Below are 18956 nucleotides of genomic sequence, written 5' to 3'. Positions count from 1 at the left end.
CCACATATAGTTAACTAAACCTACCCAGGTAATTGTTTTATAACATACACATATATCATCAAATCATTATGCTGTACATGTGAAACAGCATTATATGTCGATTATTTCTCAACTTAAAAGAGACCTCTAAAAGCAAAAACTTATTGCCAAAAGTATCACCTAATCTTCCTTCATCTTGAATGTATTTTTTAAACAAGAAAGTCAATGAGTTCAGGATCTAAAGTGGACTAAAAAACAAGTCTGGCATGAAGCAAAAAAATAAAGATAAAAACAGAGATTAATGAATTATGGAAACAAAAAAAAAATAGAAAAGTTGGTTCTTTGTACAGACTAGTGAAATGTCTCTGACAAGAGAAATAAATAGAATATAAATATTTAATATCAGCAATACAAAATGCTATACAACTCTGAGAAATCTGAAGCCCAGTAAAACCTAATTTTCTAGGAAAACACTGAATAAACCACTAACTTTGAAAGAAATTCAACTATTTGTCAAAGTATCCCTCTTTCCTCACCCTTTACATATAAGCTGCTTAAAATCCTTGTAATACACAGGGGAAATGATGGAAGTACGTATAGTGCTAATTAACTTGGGTAAAATCACTGTTGCTTTAATTTATTTTCCTTTTTGCCTAAAGCATTAAGCATAACCTCTATAATTAGAGAAAATGTTATATGGAAGAAAGAGTTAAATTTTTCAAAGAGATGTTATAGGTCTCTCCCTTTGAGTTCAAGTATTGCCATCTTATTGTATTGGTAATGTAAATACTCCCCCATTATCTTATAAACTTAGTGCAATACACTAGAAACCCAAAGTCTTCACGGAACTCAGCCAAATGATCTTAAAATACACATGATAAAGAAAATGTTCTTCAAAACAATTCTGAAGAACAAAGTTGTGAAATTCACCCCACAAGATTCCAAGATGCTTCAGTAAATTAAGACACAATAATACAAATAAACAATGAAACAGAATAGATAGTCCAGAAACAGTTCCATGCATGTATGGAAACCTGAGAGCTTACACTGCAGATCACTGGGGAAAAAACATGAACTATTCAATTAAGTGGATACTAAATCTGTTACCCATAAGGGGGGAAAAATCATTTAAACCTTGATAATACACTATACAAAAATTAAATTCCAGGTAGACTGAGGCCTTAAATGTGAAAACCAAAAATTTCAAAAAACTTTCAAAATAAAGTCACCGTATGTAAGAACCCGAGTTAAAGAAAAATTTCTTAAAACCATGTTAAGATTTAAAATTTCCAAATTCTATTCATCAATTAAAAAAACAAAAAACAAGCCATAGACATGAGTTAATTACAGTATATGTAAGCAACCTGGCTTTAGTATCTACAATATATAAAAACTCCCAGGAAAAAGACTAAAAATTACATTAAAAAGAAAATGGACTGACTGTATAAACAGGTATTTAACAGAGTAAAAACATTAGTGGCCTATAAACTAAGAAAATGTATCATTCATACTCAGGGAATTCAAGCTTAAACAAGACACCATTAACATGTTCCTTAGACGGACAATTAAAAAGTCCAACAATGTCAATTATCAGAAAAGATGTGCAGAAACAATTTCTCATACACTGCTAGTAGAGTATCAATTAGTACAATCACTGAGAAATGCAACATGTAACTAAATTGAAAATAGACACACACTATAATCCAGTGATTCCACCTCCAGAGAAACTTGAATAGTAACAATTATTGATAATATACACAAGAATACTCACAATTTGTAACAGGAAAAATTTAGAAACAACCTCAGTATTTATCAATAGGGTAATGGTACACTCATAATCACATACCAAATGGCAATGAAAGCGAATGAATTAGAGCCACATATAAGATTAGGTTAAAAAGTAAAAATAATACTAAACGGAAAGGACAAGTTACAGAATACACACAGTATGTGGCCCAGACATAAGCTAAACATGCAAAACAAAACCATATATTGCTTAATATACAAAAAGATAAACAGCACACACAGGGAAAGTATACACAGGAAAGGTAAACACCAAATTCAAGATAATGGTTACCTAAGGTAAAAATAGAGGGAAAGTATATGGAGGATGCAATGAACTGAACGTTAATGATGCCTAAAATTCACATGCTGAAGTTATAACTCCCAATGTCATGGAATCTGGAAAATGGAGACTTTGGGAGATAATCAGGGTTCAATGAGACCCAACTCTATGCCCTCCAAAATTCTACATTTTCAAAGGAATCCTCCACAGAACCTTTAATACAATTAAAATGAATTCACTTTGCATCCTATTATTTTCCCTTTATTCCCCCAACTTCTTTTGGATGACTTTTAGTCACCCCCATCCTCCAATTATCTTAGAAGTTATATCCCCTTATCCCTATTTTTACTATGCTGACCCTTACAATTTTAAAATGTAAACTTAACTGATTCACTTTGGACTTGAAATTTCCATCCTCCTTGGGCGCCTGGGTGGCTTAGTGGGTTAAGCCGCTGCCTTCTGCTCAGGTCATGATGTCAGGGACCTGGGATCCAGGCCCGCATCAGGCTCTCTGCTCAGCAGGGAGCCCGCTTCCCTTCCTCTCTCTCTGCCTGCCTCTCTGCCTGTGATCTCTGTCTGTTGGATAAATAAATAAAATCTTAAAAAAAAAAAAAAAGAAATTTCCATCCTCCAGACTGGTAATGTCCAAAAGAAATGTAAGATGAGCAACACTTAAGATCTTACAAATGTTGTAATAGTCATATTTTAGAAAGTAAAAAGGATACAAATGATATTTAATTCAAAATATTGTAAATATGTAATAGGTATAACAATACTACAATGTCAGAACTTAAACATCAGCTACTTGATACTCCCTTTTGTGTTATTATGATATAATATTTTTAGTCCTATTTTTTAAAATCCAAATCAATCACTGCCATTACTTTCTTATACTGCAATTAAATTTACCCACAGTCCTACCAATTTCTTGGTTAACCTTACTTCTCCCACCTCAAAACCTCCTTTCTGGAGTCATCGACCTACTTTCTAAAGTACAACCTCTAGAAATTCTTCAGTGGGTCTGCTGATCAATTTCCCCAATTGCTTTTCTTGACAGAGAGGAGGTGCTTGATGTGTTTCTGACAATGTCACTATTTTTTCTTTTTTTTTTTCTTTAAAGATTTTATTTATTTGTTTGACAGAGAGAGATCACAAGCAGGCAGAGAGGCAGGCAGAGAGAGAGAGAGGAGGAAGCCGACTTCCTGCTGAGCAGAGAGCCCGATGTGGGGCTCGATCCCAGGACCCTGGGATCATGACCTAAACCGAAGGCAGAGGCTTTAACCCACTGAGCCACCCAGGCACCACTATTTTGTTTTTCTAAGTGATAATTAAGCTGATTATAGAATAGGTAGTTATTTTTATTCAACACCTTGAAGATACTATTTCACTATCTTCTGCACCCCTATGTTGAAGCAGCATTTTGTATCTTTCCAGTTTTTATTCTTTCTTAAGAAATCTGATTTTTCTATGGCTGCTTTAAAGAGCTCTGGGTCTGATGGTCTGCTCTTTAACTATGATGGGTCTTAAGTTTTCCTATGCTTCCTAAACCTAAAAATGCATAAAAAGCTCATCAATTCCAGAAAATTATGACTCTTCTATTTTAAACTTTCATATTCTGCTTCTCTTTGCAATCTTTACTTTCTCTTTCTGGTACTCTAATTAGATACTTGTTAGAATTCCTCTTTCTTTCCTCTGTATCTTTTAACCCCTCAACTATTTTCATCTTTTTGTTGCTCTTTGTTAAATCAAGTAATTTTTATCTTTCAGTTAACCAATTCTCTCTTTAGTGTTATCTGAGTGTTATCTCTTTAACACGGACTCCAGGTTCTCTTAAAAATTTAAAATGTACACTTGAGAGGGCACCTGGCTGGCTCAGTGAAAGGGGCATGTGACTCTTCATTATGGAATCATGTGTTTCAATCCCACACTAGGCACAGATATTATTAAAAAAAATTAGTAATTATAATAAACTATTTTTTAAAGGATGTACACTTGAAATTAATACTATATGTTAACTACACTTCAATTTAAAAAATTTAAACTTTAGACAAAAAATTATGTCTAATAGCTATGTAAAAAATTTATATTATTTGGCATCCAGAGGTATACCAAATAAGGTATATAAAGAACTATAGTAACAATCATGATCATCATTTGAGCACTTATGTGCCCTTCTGTGCTAAATTTTATGTGTTATCTCATCTTCAAAATTAACTTTGAGGTAGGTCCTATTAAATTAAAACCACTTAAAAATTTGTTAAACTAAAGCTTAGAGATTACCTTCAATGTTATAGAGGCCAAAACCTAGCTTACTAGCAAATTCTAGATCACATGTTCTTAACTTGACAAAACCTCCATTGAAAAAACATTCTTGTCCACCATCAATAACTTCAATTTACATTAAATATTCTGCTTCTATTATACAAATTATAAGTGAACTTTAAGATACACTTCTTTTACATATTCTTTAAGAGAACTGATGAACAGATGTTTACCGCGCACAGACTATGCTGACCACAAACAAGGAGAAAGAAGTTATTACAAGAAATATTACTGGGAATAACACTATACATACACACACACGCACACACACATCATGCAACACATGTCTTCTAATGAAAAAAACATACCACAGCTTATAAAATATTACCAAAAAACAAGCAAAAAGAGAATATGATAGTCTATAGATCCAATACCCATGATACATGAGCATTTTAAATTACAACATCAGAACACAATCAGTAGTTGCAGACTGGGGCAACTCTGTGGGACCAACAAGTTTTCCTCGAAAATAAAATGCAATGTAAAACAAAAGAAAACCAAAAAACCCACAGGGGTGAAAGGAGAACTTGCAGATTAAAAGAAATAAAACAGGCATATCGATATACTGAATGTGTTCATCTTACTTGATCCTGATCTTCCCCTCCCACTAAAAAAAAAAACAAAAAACTGCAAAAACACTGACTTTCATGAGTCAAGTAAAATTTTAACATAGAATTGGCACTTGATAACATCAAGGAATTAACAGTATTGTGATTATATTTTTTTAAAAAAGGAAACAGGAGAGAAAGAGAGAGTCCTTTCCTTTTAGAGACACACCAAAACATTTACAAATAAAGTAATACAGGGGTGCTTGGGTGGCTCAGTCAGTTAAGAATCTGACTCTTGATTTCAGTTCAGGTTATGATCTCAGGGTCATGAAATCAAGTCCCATGTCAGGCTCCATGCTTAAGATTCTTTCTCTCCCCTTCCTTATCCTATGCCCCTCCCCACCTGCTGAAGCACTCTCTCTCTTTAAAAAAAAATAACAGTAATAATGAAAATACAGTAATTGCAACTTGTCTCAAAATACTACAGGAGGAGAAGAGTAGAGTGGATATCACAAATTTTACCAATGGTTTATTGATGATTATTGGGACTAAGTGACAGGTTAAATATTGGTTCATGATAACTATTGCCTTTTTCTATGTTCAAAATTCACAATATATTAAATGAATCATTCTTCAAAAACACTCATCTGTCGTAGTTTCTGTGACACTTTATTACTTCTAAAGTAAAAATATTACTTAGCCAAGTTAACCCCTACTACAGTACATCTAAAACTAAGAAAGCTATTACAATTTAGCAATACAAATCGACCAAATAAGAGATCAAAATATTAACATTTACAAAGACTCATTATTCTAATTCATAGCATTCCATGTAATACCAAAACCAATCTTCAGAGTTCATTCTCCAAATTCCAAAAACAGCATAATAGTGAGCTACTTTTATGAATGGGAACTTAAAGGTATACAGAGTAGTGCTTACCAGATGAAGTACAAATTTCATAACCTGCACTTGAGGCTTTCTACAACATACTGCCATCTTCTTTTTCTCTCATATCCATACAACAAACCCTTATACGAACGAACCTATTGCTACAGAAGCTATTCTGTGTTTGTGAATTTGCGCCAGCCCATCAACACAACTTTGGCCATGTCATTCCCTCAACATATACAACTTACCTCCTATCCCAAATTATTTACAATGCATATATCACAATTCACTACTTTTGTGAACTCTACTCAGATCCTACCAAACCAAACCAATCTCTCCTATCATGGCCATATGGCACATGCTTAAATGTTAGGTAGTCATCTCTTCAACTACACAAGGTCCTAAAAGACATAGCTCTTTCATATTTACAGCTAAAAGGAAGAAAGTTGTAAAATAAAATTGGTGTCTATCTTTTTATTGATAAGTGGCTTACAAGATTATAAGAGTACTGAAGCCAGAGACCTTTAGGAGTCATTAATTATTTACTGAGTATGTACTACTTAACAGGTACTATTGATGATAGAGGAGCAATAAAACAACTTATTGTTGAATACCTCTACCCTCAATTAGCACATATTCCCTCAACCTTTGAGTTACAAATTAAATTAACAATGTTGTCATTTAGTAGACACACTAAAAAAGTCTGCAACTGGAAATTCTAATGTAAATACCTAAGCATGAATATCTATACAGCATTTTAAGAAACATCAGAATCTAAAATCCTGAATAAAAGTTTTCAGTAACATACCTATTATAAACAATCACTTATGTTCAATTGTTAACAAGTAACAGTTGGCATTACTTCATTGCAACTATCTAAACAGCCAATATTGATAAATTCAAGAGCTATACCAAAACTTATACAGTTAAGTTCAGCACTTTACAACAGTGCTTTCAAAATACTAGTGAAATCCAACTTGGAAAATGCTAACAACTTATTTTAACCACTAAATTCTTTATTAATTGTCCAGTCTTAAAGGCTTCCTTTAGTTCATTTAGTAAGAGAACTGTAACAAATTTCACTATTTAAAATTTCCACCCAAAAAGTTAACATTTTACCATACTGAGTATCATCTGGAATTACTATGCAATCACTTCAGGAATTTTTGTTTTCCAAGTAACAGTCCAATTACTTTGCAAAGATTTCACAGTGGCAAATGGTTAAGGGTATAGAAATGAAACCCTGAAATTACAAATTACAAGAAATGTAAAACCATTTTAAAGAAATGCAGATCTCTTATTAAAAATTTATAAACTTCCTTTTATACTCTCACTAGGCTAACCAAAAAAGGAGTCTCAAATCAACTGAGTAACTACAGCAAATTTATAAAGATAATGAAAAATGAAATTTCAATATATCCTAAAGCTAAAAAATTTGAATATTCTGTATGTAGTGTAAATCAGTTAACATTAACTGAAGACCTAGTTGTGAAAAATACTTTTTCTACATAATCGGATTTAATCTTCAAAGCTATTATAATCCTATTTAAAAGATGGAAGAAGCTAAAAATGTTTAAGATTAAATAAACTACAAAAAAAAGAAGAAATTATACTACTTAATAATACAAATAAATCTATATGCCCAAAACTACCTGAGGAAACCCAAAGGAAAAAAAATCCAATTAGCAATAATAGTGCCTTGGATAAACCTCATTGGATACGATACCATCACTGCACAAAGCTAGGGAAAAAAATTCAAATAAAAGAAGAAAATGTACCTACAATGAATATGGTATCAGTCAATCTTTACACAGAAATCTAATAAAGATGAACATTAAGATAGGTCAGGTATATAGAGGCAGTTCACAGGACAAGACATATAAGGTCAAATCTCATCCATTTCAAAAACGTAAATTATAAAAAGCACTCTTTTAGCCTAAAATTAACTAACAGTCTAAATTTTTCTAAAACCCAGAACTGCAAAAGGGTGTGGAGAAACAGATACTCCCATACAGAAATCACCTCAACGTTATCAATAAACTTAATCTAATTGATATTTATAGAACACTACCCAACAGCAGAATACACACCCCTATTAAATACATGTAAAACGTAAGTTACATATTTGGGTGATAAAACAAGTCTCAACAAACTTACAAACGATTCAAGTCTTACAATATGTTCTCTAGCTACAATGAAATTAAAGTAACAGGAACATCTATGGAAAACTCCAAATATCTGGCAATTAAATAAATAACATACTTCTGAATAATACATGGGTCAAAAGTATATCAGAATGTATTTGAGCTGAATAAAAAGTATGCATGTCAAAATTTGAGAGATGCCATGAAAGCTGTACTTAAAAGGGAAATACAAAGCAGTAAGCCTCTATATTAGAAGAGGTATCATATTAATGATACCAGCATCAACATAACTAAGTTGAAAAAGAACTAAATGGAAAGCAGAAGAAAACTAAAACAGCAGATCAATAAAATAGGAAACAGAAAACGCAGTGAAACCAAAAGATGATTTTTGGAGAATATTAACAAATTAATCTCTAGCTAAAATGACAAGAAAAAAAAAATTATCAGTATAAGGAATGAAGAAGTGACATCACTACAGATTCTACAGACATCAAGAGTATAAAAGGGTAGTATCATAAATGACTCTATGCAAATAAATTCAGTAACTTGGATGAAATGGACTAATTCTACAGAAGTTACAAATTTATCAAAGCTCACTTAAGAAGAAAAAGATAACCCAAATAGTCCTATATCTAATTAAATAAAGGTATCATTTAAAACTTCCACAAAGAAAACAAACATCAGGCCCACACAATTTCACTGGTGAATTGCCCCCAAACATTTTTTTTTAAAGATTTTATTTATTTATTTGACAGACAGAGATCACAAGTAGGCAGAGAAGCAGGCAGAGAGAGAGGAGGAAGCAGGCTCCCTGCTGAGCAGAAAGCCCAATGAGGGGCTCGATCCCAGAATCCTGGGATCATGACCTGAGCCGAAGGCAGAGGCTTTAACCCACTGAGCCACCCAGGTGCCCCCCAAAACATTTAAGAAATAGTATCATATAGGGGTTCACCCTGACATAAGGAACGTAGTAAAGATGCTTGCTCTCATCACTTCTATTCAGCACTGCACAAGATGCCACAGGCAGGAAAAAACGGCATCCAGACAGGAAATGAAAAAGGTAAGTATGTGTGAAAATCTGATATCTACAAAAAAAATGTCGGTATCTACAAGTGAGTTTAGCAAGAGTAAAGAATACAAGAACAACATGCAAAAATATTTGTATTTCTTTACACTAGTAACAACTGGAAACTGAAAATTTTAAATCATCACCATTTACAATAGCACCAAAAAACATGAAATAGGGATAAATCTGACAAAAATGTACAGAAACTATACACTAAAAACACTTCTGGAGGAAATTAAAAGAAGATCTAGGTAAAGAGAAAGAGGAGTTGTGTTCATGAGTTTGAAAACTCAAGACTGTTAGGATGTCAGTTTACCTCAAACTGCTTTACACATTCAAGTTAACTCCAATAAAATCCCAGCAAGCGTTTTTGTAGAAATTGATTCATATACAAAAGGACATGGGAAGAGCCAAAACAACTCTGAGAAAGAACAAAGAGGACCATGACTGCTAGATTTCAAGACAATTTAATATAAAATTATAGTAATTAAGACATCAGGTTTTAGGCATCTGGAAGGACAAAAATGGGTCAAAAGAAAAGGATACAGTACAGAAATAGAATGATACATAAAAAGATAGTTGATTTTTGACAAAGGTGCAAAGCCAATTCAATGAACAAAGGACAGCCTTTTCAACAAATGGTGCTGGAAAAAGTTTAAGTCCATACCCCGAAACAAAAAATGCTGACTTATTTTTGCACATATTAAAAAAAATTAAATGGGGCACCTGGGTGGCTCAGTGGGTTAAGCCTCTGCCTTACACTTAGGTCATGATCTCAGGGTCCTGGGATCAAGACCCACATGGGGCTCTCTGCTCAGCTCCCCCCCCAACCCCGCTGCCTATCACTTTGTCTACTTGTGATCTCTGTCAAATAAAGAAATAAAATCTACAAAAAAGAAAAAAAATCAACTCAAAGAAACTTAAATGCAAAACCAAAAACTGTAAAACTTCAATCACAAATCAAAGGAGAACATCTTGTGACCTTGGGCTAGGCAAAGATGGCTTAGATATGACAACAAAAGCACGAGACCTACAAGATAAAATTGGCAAACTTCAGTTCATTAGAATTGAAAACTGCTGTTCTTTAAAAGGCATTACTGAGAAAGCTAACACAAATAGTAGGAAATATTAACCATGTATCTGATTAAGGACTTATAACCAGAATGAAGACCTCTTAAAAGTCAACAGTAACCCAATTCAAAAAGTGGGCAAGTGATACAGAGACACATCATCCAAGATGATATACAGCTGGCAAAAAGTACATGAAAAGGGGGGCCTGGCTGGCTCAGTGGGTTAAAGCCTCTGCCTTCAGCTCAGGTCATGTTCCCATCTGGGATGGAGCCCCACCTCAGCCTCTCTGCTCAGCAGGGAGCCTGCTTCTTCCTCTCTCTCTTTGCCTGCCTCTCCATCTACTTGTGATCTCTGTCAAATAAATAAATAAATGTTTTTTTAAAGTACATGAAAAGATAATCAATATCACAGATATTAGAGAAATGCAAATTAAAACCACAAGGAGATTACCACTCCACACCTACCAGAATGTCTCCAATCAAAAACAATCACAGGTATTGGAGAGAATATGGAAGGACTGGGTATCTCACATCCTACTGGTGGCAATGTAAAATAGTACAACCACTTTGGAAAATGGTCTGCCGTTTCTTAAAACTTTAAAAAGTTAAAAGCATATGCCTACCATATGATCCAGCCATTCCAATCAAAGGTATTTCCCCAAGAGATATGAAAGTTCCCACAGACTTTTGTAAGTATATCCACGCCAGCATTATTTACAATATTCAAAAACTGGAAACAACTCAAATGTTCAAGAGTTGAATGGATAAACAAACTGCTGTATATCCATAAAATGTAGTATTACTAAGCAAGAAAAAATAATGGACTATTGACAAACATAAGTAAATCTGAAAATAATTACACTGAGGGAAAAAAGACCAAAAAAGAAGGGGGGAGGTACATTTTGATTCATTTAAAATTTTTAAAAATGCAAACTAACCTGTAGTGACAGAAGGTACATCAATGGTTGCTTGAGGAAAGGCAGGGCAAACAATACTAACACGGGCTCATTATCTTTGTTGTGGTAATGGTCTCCTAAGTGTATTCACATGTCAAAAAATTGTACACTTTAGATATGTGTATCATAGATTTTATATCAAATTTTATCTCAATAAAGCTATTTTTTTAAAAGCTCCGTTTTTTGTTGCTGTTCTTTTTAAATCTTTTTTTCTTAAAGATTTTATTTATTTATTTGACAGAGAGGGAGATCACAAGTAGGCAGAGAGGCAGACAGAGAGAGGAGGAAGCAGGCTCCCCGCCAAGCAGAGCCTGATGCGGGCCTCGATCCCAGGACCCTCAGACCATGACCCAAGCTGAAGGCAGAGGCTAACCCACTGAGCCACCCAGGTGCTCCAGTAAAGCTATTTTTTTAAAAAGGCAAGATGTGAGCCAGTACACATGGTATGAACTCATCTGTATAAACAAGCAAGGATACCACTGTTTGATAATATACAAACTATTAATACTTCAGGAAAAAAATGCACCAGAAAAAATTTAACATAATTAACTACACCTGAGAAACAGGACTAGAACTCAGGGAGAAATATTTACCACTATGAATTTTAACCATGTACATTAAAAAAAAAAAAAAAAAACATATGAAAACTCAATTACTAATATACAGGCTTCACTCCCAAGCAAAAATTCTTAATCACTACCTCAGAAAAGTTTGTAAAACAAAACTCCAGTTATTCAAAGTTTTATGTTCAACAATGGATTAAAAAAAGGTTAGCAATTATTTTCATATCATTTTCCAATTTTCTTCTCCTCGAACCACTAACAAAGAAAACTGGTAAAACCAATAAACCATACCTGGACATCCAATTCTTTTTCTCATTTTTCTTACCTCTTGTCTGAGTTCCTTCTCTCCTCATCCACACTAATAGTGGGCAACTCAGACTTTTATCATTCATTCTTTTACAAAATTCCAGAGGATACCAATTTGGATGTTAAGTCTACATTCTGTATTTTGCACTTTTGGCCTATTTCAGATTTCAAATCCTTCAACTACCTCAACTTAGAAAGTATCATTGCCAAATAAGAATACCTTCCCCCGAAAAAGCTCACTATTTCTCCCCCAATCTACGTAATATGAACTCAAAAAATAAGCCTAAATACTGAAGTATAGACAAATACCTAGTGCATTATAGGGCAGAGAACAGAAAATAAGAAAAAACAAAATATCTCTTAAAGTATTCTAAAGAATACCACATTGTTGTGGATGAAATTTTAAGAATTCCAAAAAATATTATAGTCACCATCCTCTCAAGACTACTCACACTTGAAAGGGGGAAATGTCATTGCTTCAACAAGTATTTGTGTATAAGGCCTGTAAAAACGTATCAGGTTTGAAAAAATTTTAAAAAAGGGAACACAAGGACCATGCCCCAACAAGGTAGACAGGTTTGCCAACAAAAATTTTAACATATTAATCTGTTAAAATATGCAAGGATTCAAGGAAATAAAAGACCTAAGCATTAGAACTAAGGTCTAAAGGAGTAGTTTCCCTGGCCAGAAAGTGAGGAAAGATTCCAAATTATCTGTACCATAAGACCTATTTTCCTTTAATGGAAAGCCAAACCAGCTTTTAACTTCTGACTCTAATTTGAAGCTAAATGCCTAAACAAGTTTAAGTATCAAGATAACTGATTTCTAATGTAGTTCATTGTTGACATACATATTTTAGTATTCATAATGAAAAGTTTAAAAAAATCTTAGATTAACAAAATTACATGATTTAGGTCAAATCATATATCTACCCATTTAAAACCATAATTTTCCCTCAGAAAACTGGGATATCATTTATATATTCATAAAAAGCCATGTCTGATAGGGTTTTCAACCCTAAACAGCATTCATAACTACTTTTTAAAATGTTCTCACAGACTGCTTTTCTAGAAAAACTAAGTTTCTGTCTATTTAGATTATAAACTATATAACCCAACTTTTTTAAAATTCAACGAAGCACTTTACACTTTTGTTAACTGTAACTTCAAAAGCTAACTGAAAATTTCCATCAATGGTAACAACAGATTCAGCAATTCAGTTTTCATTAGTTTCAATTTTTTCCTACCTTCACGCCAACTGCAACCTCAGTGACAATTCTGTGAAGAAAAAAAATAGTTTCAACCTCATTATTTTTCTAATGATCACTGTTGGACTCTAAAACTTTTTAGGGTGGTTCATCATTCATAAATCATCCACTCATCATGCAAATGGAAAACAAGTCAGTGACACCTCCCTGTACTATTTTCAACTGTTTTCTAGAAATTACTTTCAAACTTGAGATGAAATTCACTAAACTTCCTGTATTTTTTAAACAACCCTTTAAATATCAAAAAGAACAAAACCCCAAACACTAGAATGCCATTTACTCAAGGCTTGTACACCTAAATTATTAATTTAAAACTTAAACCAACTCTTTATCTTGACAGAATCAGGAAACAATTCCACTGCTAAGTTCTGTCATCAATTTCCATGTTTATCTGGTGAAATAGTGAACTTCTCTAGATTTACATTTCATGTGGAAAACAATCTCTAGATAACCTCTAGGATAATGTAAGTTTTGTTACTGTTAACTTTGATATGGTCTATCCTTAATATCTTTTAAAAACACTAAACTCCAAACACTTAATCAAAATAAATTTTATTTGGCTCTTCGCATGTTGTCACTGATTCTAATAAATATGCTCTTTAAATGATACGGTTTTTACAACCCCCAGAAGGGCTGAATACAGCTATATTTTCGCCCTCAAGGGTGCCTCTTTTCTAACAATTAGCTAAATCACTTTGAGTCTTTTCAGATGTAGAGCATTAAGTACCAGGGAGACCCGGGTCAGTATCATTTCCCAAAGCTCTTGCCTCACGTCCCTCAGCATTCTGTCTCCACTCGGGATATCAAAGATGCAGCACCGGTCTTGCTTTTTGTAGTTGTTTTTGTTTTTCCGGAAACTGGTCAAAGTGACCAAAAAAATGGCCCTGTGTTGACTTCTCTGCTCTTGTTTCTGCCGTGGCTGTTGGCCTTTGCCCATGTGACTGATGTCGACCACAAACACTTGATTTTTTAAGATGATTTAATTTCTGGGCCCTTTTGCCAAGCCTTGAATGTTCTTAGGCCCCCACAAAAAGGCATTTTTTCTGTCTCCCGCCCCCACTACCAGACTCAAGTGAAAACAAAGGAGTATGACATCCCCCTTCCTCGCGCCGCCGCACGCCCTCCCCGCCCCCCCCTTCCCCAGCGGCTCCCACTTAGCTTTCCCCCGAGCTCCCGCCACCGGCATCTCCCCCTGCCAGGGCGGGCCGGGCGAGGCCGGGGAGGCTGGGGACGGCTGGGGTGCATACAGATGCCTCTCTCCTCTCCCCTAGCCATCCCCACACAGGCCTCTGTGGCACTACACTCGCTTCCACAGGCGCGGCTACCCAGGGTTCGGGTCCCAGGCTACGGATCGAAATGGCTCCTAAGAGGGGGCAGGGACGGGCCAGGCGTTCTGGGGTTCCCGCCCCATCCCCCGCCGTCAAGCCGGTGCCTGCTCCCCCTCCGAGGTCGTCGCCCCCGCCATCGCCCCAATGCCTCTCCAGTCTACAAGCCCGCTTTCTTCTCATTTTCTCGACCAGAGCCCGCCGGGGGAAACGAAGGGAGGGGTGTGTGCGATGGGGCGGGGGTTGGGTAACGGCAGCCAAGCCCAGGGAGGGGCCGCCGGAGGGTTTCTGGACGACCCCGGACCCGGCCGAAGAACCGTACGACTCCCCTCGTACACACCTCCTCGCTGGCCCCATTACATACCCGTCCATTGCCGAACCGGACAAAGCTTCGCTCACAAGAACCGAGCCACGCAGCCAGCGAGACACACAAGCGGCGAGAAAATGGCGGCCAGGGCCTGACGGAAATTGCCGAAGGTGCCGGAGCGCACAGGGCAGCGCGCGGCAGCGGCGCTGGCGGAAAGACCCGAGCGCGCCGGCGCCCGGCTGCGGGAGGAGAGCGGCGGGGCGCGGGGACGAGGGGGAGTGGGCGCCGCCGCCGTCGCTTCCTCCGCGCCGCCGCGCGCTGGGGGCCCTCCGCCCTTCGCCCTCCGCCCTCTGGGCCCGGGCCTGCTGATGTAGAGGGCGGCGGCTTCCTGCGTTTTGCACTGAGAAGTCCCTGATGTCTTTCCTGAGAGGCGTGGGTGGTGCACCTCTCAACCCTCCACACCCACTGCCCTGCACCTTGGGAGGGTGGTCCTTGAACCGCACCTTAGGACTACCACAGGCAGCCTCCTTTTCTCTCTGAAGCAGGTCCCAGTTTGGCTACCCTCGACCTACCCGGGCCGAGGAAAAACTATCAAATAGTTTTTTACGCCATCTTTTATTTGCAGACCCTCTCCATCCTCTAAAACAAAAACAGAAAAAACAAAACACCTTTACCCCATTGAATGAGACCACTGTTTATTAGGAATCAGACCCAAACCTAGGCTTTTGCTTCCAGACCCTTCCACGCCAGCTGGAGAAAAATGTGATTCTCACCTCAGCTGATGATTAGTGGGCACCTGTAGGAAATAGTCACAATACCCTAGATGGAAAAGAAGACCGCGTGATAAAGAGTAGGGACGAAAAATGCTATCTTAAGTTAGGATCTATCATTTGGGGGCTTCAAAGGGAAAGTAGGGATGGGAGTGGTACCTCAGTCTTCACCACTGGTTAGAGATGAAAGGAACGTTAAAATGGGCTACACAAATTAACTCCCTTTTCCATGTATCTCAGTCCCCATTTTAATTCTAATACCATATTGGACCTTTTCTTTAACATGTTTTTCAGAGGTTCAACAAAGTTTGAACAAGCATCCATTTGGGGGAAATTTGCTCAGTGGGTGACTACTTTGCCAGCAATTTGCCCTCTTCTCCACCCATCACCCCCAACCACAACACAAACAGAAATGTACTTAGAATCCTGAGAAAAGAAAAATATTCCCTATATTTCTCCAGTTACTCTCAGTGTCCAGTCTGGTTTTCCTGTGCATCCTTCATGCAACACTCTTACCCCTTTATTAATTGGAATTTCGCTGTACTAAATGCTACTTTCTATATAATTCACAAAATTATATTATTTTTAAGGCGGAAAAACCTTAAAGAGCATCTTGTCCAAATATTTTGCTATGGAGCTATTCAAAGCACACAAATGTTAAAAATTCTTGACTTACCTCAGGGATGGGATGTGCTTTGGTGAGTGCTGTGAAGTGTGTAAACCTGGTGATTCATAGACCTGTACCCCCTGGGGATAAAAATATATGTTTATAAAAAATTAAAAATTAAAAAAAAATCTGAAAATAAAAAAAATGAAATTTTGCCATTTGCAACAATGAGGATGGAACAAAAGGGACAAAAGAGTGTTATGAAAAACAGAATATGTCAATCTGAGAAAGCCAAATATCATATGATCTCACTGACATGTGGAATTTAAGAAACAAAACAGAGGATCATAGGGGAAGAGAGGAAAAAATAAAACAAGAAATACTCTTAATCCCAGGAGACAAACTGAGGGTTGCTGGAGGGGAGGGAGGTGGGGGATGGGCTACCTGGGTGATGGATATTAAGGAGGGCTCATGATGTAATGAGCGCCGCATATCATATAAGACCGATGACTCACTGACCTCTACCTCTGAAACCAATAATACATTATGTTAATTAATTGAATTTAACAAAAACCCAAAATCTGTAAAAACAAACAAATAAAATAAATTGTGTTACTGAGATATAAAAATATATATATATATATATATATATATATATATATTTCCACAATACCTTCCCTTTGCCTTCACCATTGACTTAACAATACATAAGGGGCCCTTTATATGCCATTAATAATCACTTTTCACCTATTTGTGATTTTGTACATGTATTTTCCTTCAACAATTAATATGTAAGCTCCCAAAGGGCAAGAACTCTAGCATAATTTTCTGTATTCTCCACATTGACTCAATCAATATTGATCTATTGGCAAAGACAAACTATCTTATGAGGGGAGGCCTGTCCGTAGGCACCAAAAGAAGTTACAATATTCACAAAAACACGTTTTTCTTTGCTTTTTCTCCTAATAAAGTGCAAGACTATGAACAAACAATAGTCATATGCTTGCTTATTTAAACCCATCACCAAGTAGAAGAGATTTACGATTCTTTACAAGTCAAATCATGTAAAATACTAGATGAAATAACAAAGTCAAGTAAGAGGGAATAAGATAAAAGGACAAAAGTATAGTATAGAGTCAGGAATAAGGCTAATGCAACAATGTATATCACAAAAGCAGTTGATTAAAAACTGGATTCAAATTTGAGCTCTTTTATTTAGCAGCTGTGTGACATTAGGCATGTTCATTAACCTCTCCAGGAAAAAGTTTCCATTACTGAAAATAATGGGATTTACTTTACTAAAAATGAAAATAGGGTTAAAAATAGGGCCTTTATTCTAGATGGTGGTGAAATTGAAATGCCTTAATGTATGTAAAGCACCTCTCTAGTTCAGTGATGGGTTATAGTAAATAGTCAATAAAGGGTACTATAATCATATTTATTATTTTTGTTATTAACTATTATTATTCACTTGACAAGAAACTGGTAACAAATTTAGCTCTTGGATTCTTAACAGCCAACAATATTGGTATAAATAAATCTATATAGAGATTTTCACAAAGGTTAAACATGTCACTGAAGTAATTAGATTGGCTGGTATCTAGTGAAATAAATCTGGGAAAATGTCATAGATAAATTTCGGAAACCTCATCCAAATCTAAATTTGTATGATTTTATGAGTTAACTATGGGGCAGATTATTAATCTCAACATTAGCAGATGGCCAACCTTTGTAATATATGACAGGATTATATTAGTGTTTATGGATTCCTAACAAAATAAGGCAATAAAAAGTGAAGTGCCTGTACAGTATTATTTTCATACCCATATCTTTTTTCAGTGTAATGATTTGTTCTTTCCCTTCTGAATGGTAAATGTTTTGACCTTTTACAGAGATTTACACTTATGTGAACAATGATTAAATCTAAATTTCAGTGTATGCTAAGGCAGAATGAGATCTAATAAGGGTGCAATAAAAGTGGGAAATAGGATCTTGTTTATGTTCTGATTTTATTCTTATCTCCATCTTTTGTCTGCTTATAGTACCAAAGACTTCCTTTAACTTTTTCATAAAGCAGTTTCTTCTTGTGAGAAGAAGGAGTAATAATATGATCAATTAGATCAGGGTTTTTGGTATTTATTTTTGAATAGGTGATATAAATTCAAAATAGAGAAAGTTAATTCAAAAGATATAAAAGGATATATAAAATGCCCAGAAAGGGCAAATATAGAGAGGCAGAATTAGATTAGTGTTTGCCTAGGACTGGGAGTGAAAATAGGGACTAACTATAAATGAACATAGGTTTATTTTTAGGCTGATGGAAATTTTCTAGAACTAGATTGTAGTGGTAGTTGTACAATATACTAAATATACTAAAATTCATTGGCCTATACAGTTAATATTAATAAATTTCATCATAAATAAATTATATATCAATAAAGCAGTTACAAAAAGAAAAAACATACACCTTCTACTCATGCTCCTCAGCCACTGCATTCCAGAAGCGACCCATGTTACCAGTTTATTGCATAATGTTCTAATGCATAAGTTGATTACTTATATAGTTTTAGTTCTTATTTTCAAGTAATAATTACAGTACACACTTTATTGCAACTTGTGTTTTAACTTGAGAAACATGTCGTAGAGATCTTCTTTCCTTATCAGTACATTTAGAACTGTCTTATTCTTTATACATGGCTACATAATATTCTACCAAATGAGTAAATCATGATTTATTTCACTGGATCTCATTGATGAACATTTAGGTTACCT

The 18956-nt window shown here is 35.7% G+C and overlaps 1 protein-coding gene across 4 annotated transcripts in view; it reads right to left on the bottom strand.

Annotated features, from left to right (window-relative positions):
• The window catches only part of PTBP2 (polypyrimidine tract binding protein 2), an 85896-nt gene extending 70793 nt beyond the window's left edge, over positions 1-15103 (bottom strand). For 2 of the 4 annotated variants that reach the window (XM_082686470.1, XM_082686471.1), the window contains exons 1-2: positions 14865-15103; positions 13155-13185 (exon numbers count right to left, since the gene is read on the bottom strand). In XM_082686470.1, coding sequence (XP_082542596.1) covers positions 13155-13185; positions 14865-14872 — 39 coding nt within the window. In that variant the 5' untranslated portion in view covers positions 14873-15103. The remainder of the gene's footprint in view (positions 1-13154; positions 13186-14864) is intronic. The other 2 variants (XM_082686472.1, XM_082686473.1) reach the window with 1 other exon arrangement.
• Between the last annotated feature and the right edge of the window lie 3853 nt (positions 15104-18956).

The sequence above is a fragment of the Mustela nivalis genome (assembly GCF_964662115.1).
Source record: "Mustela nivalis genome assembly, chromosome: 10".
Taxonomy (NCBI): domain Eukaryota; kingdom Metazoa; phylum Chordata; class Mammalia; order Carnivora; family Mustelidae; genus Mustela; species Mustela nivalis.
This window is presented reverse-complemented; position numbering and strand designations above follow the sequence as displayed.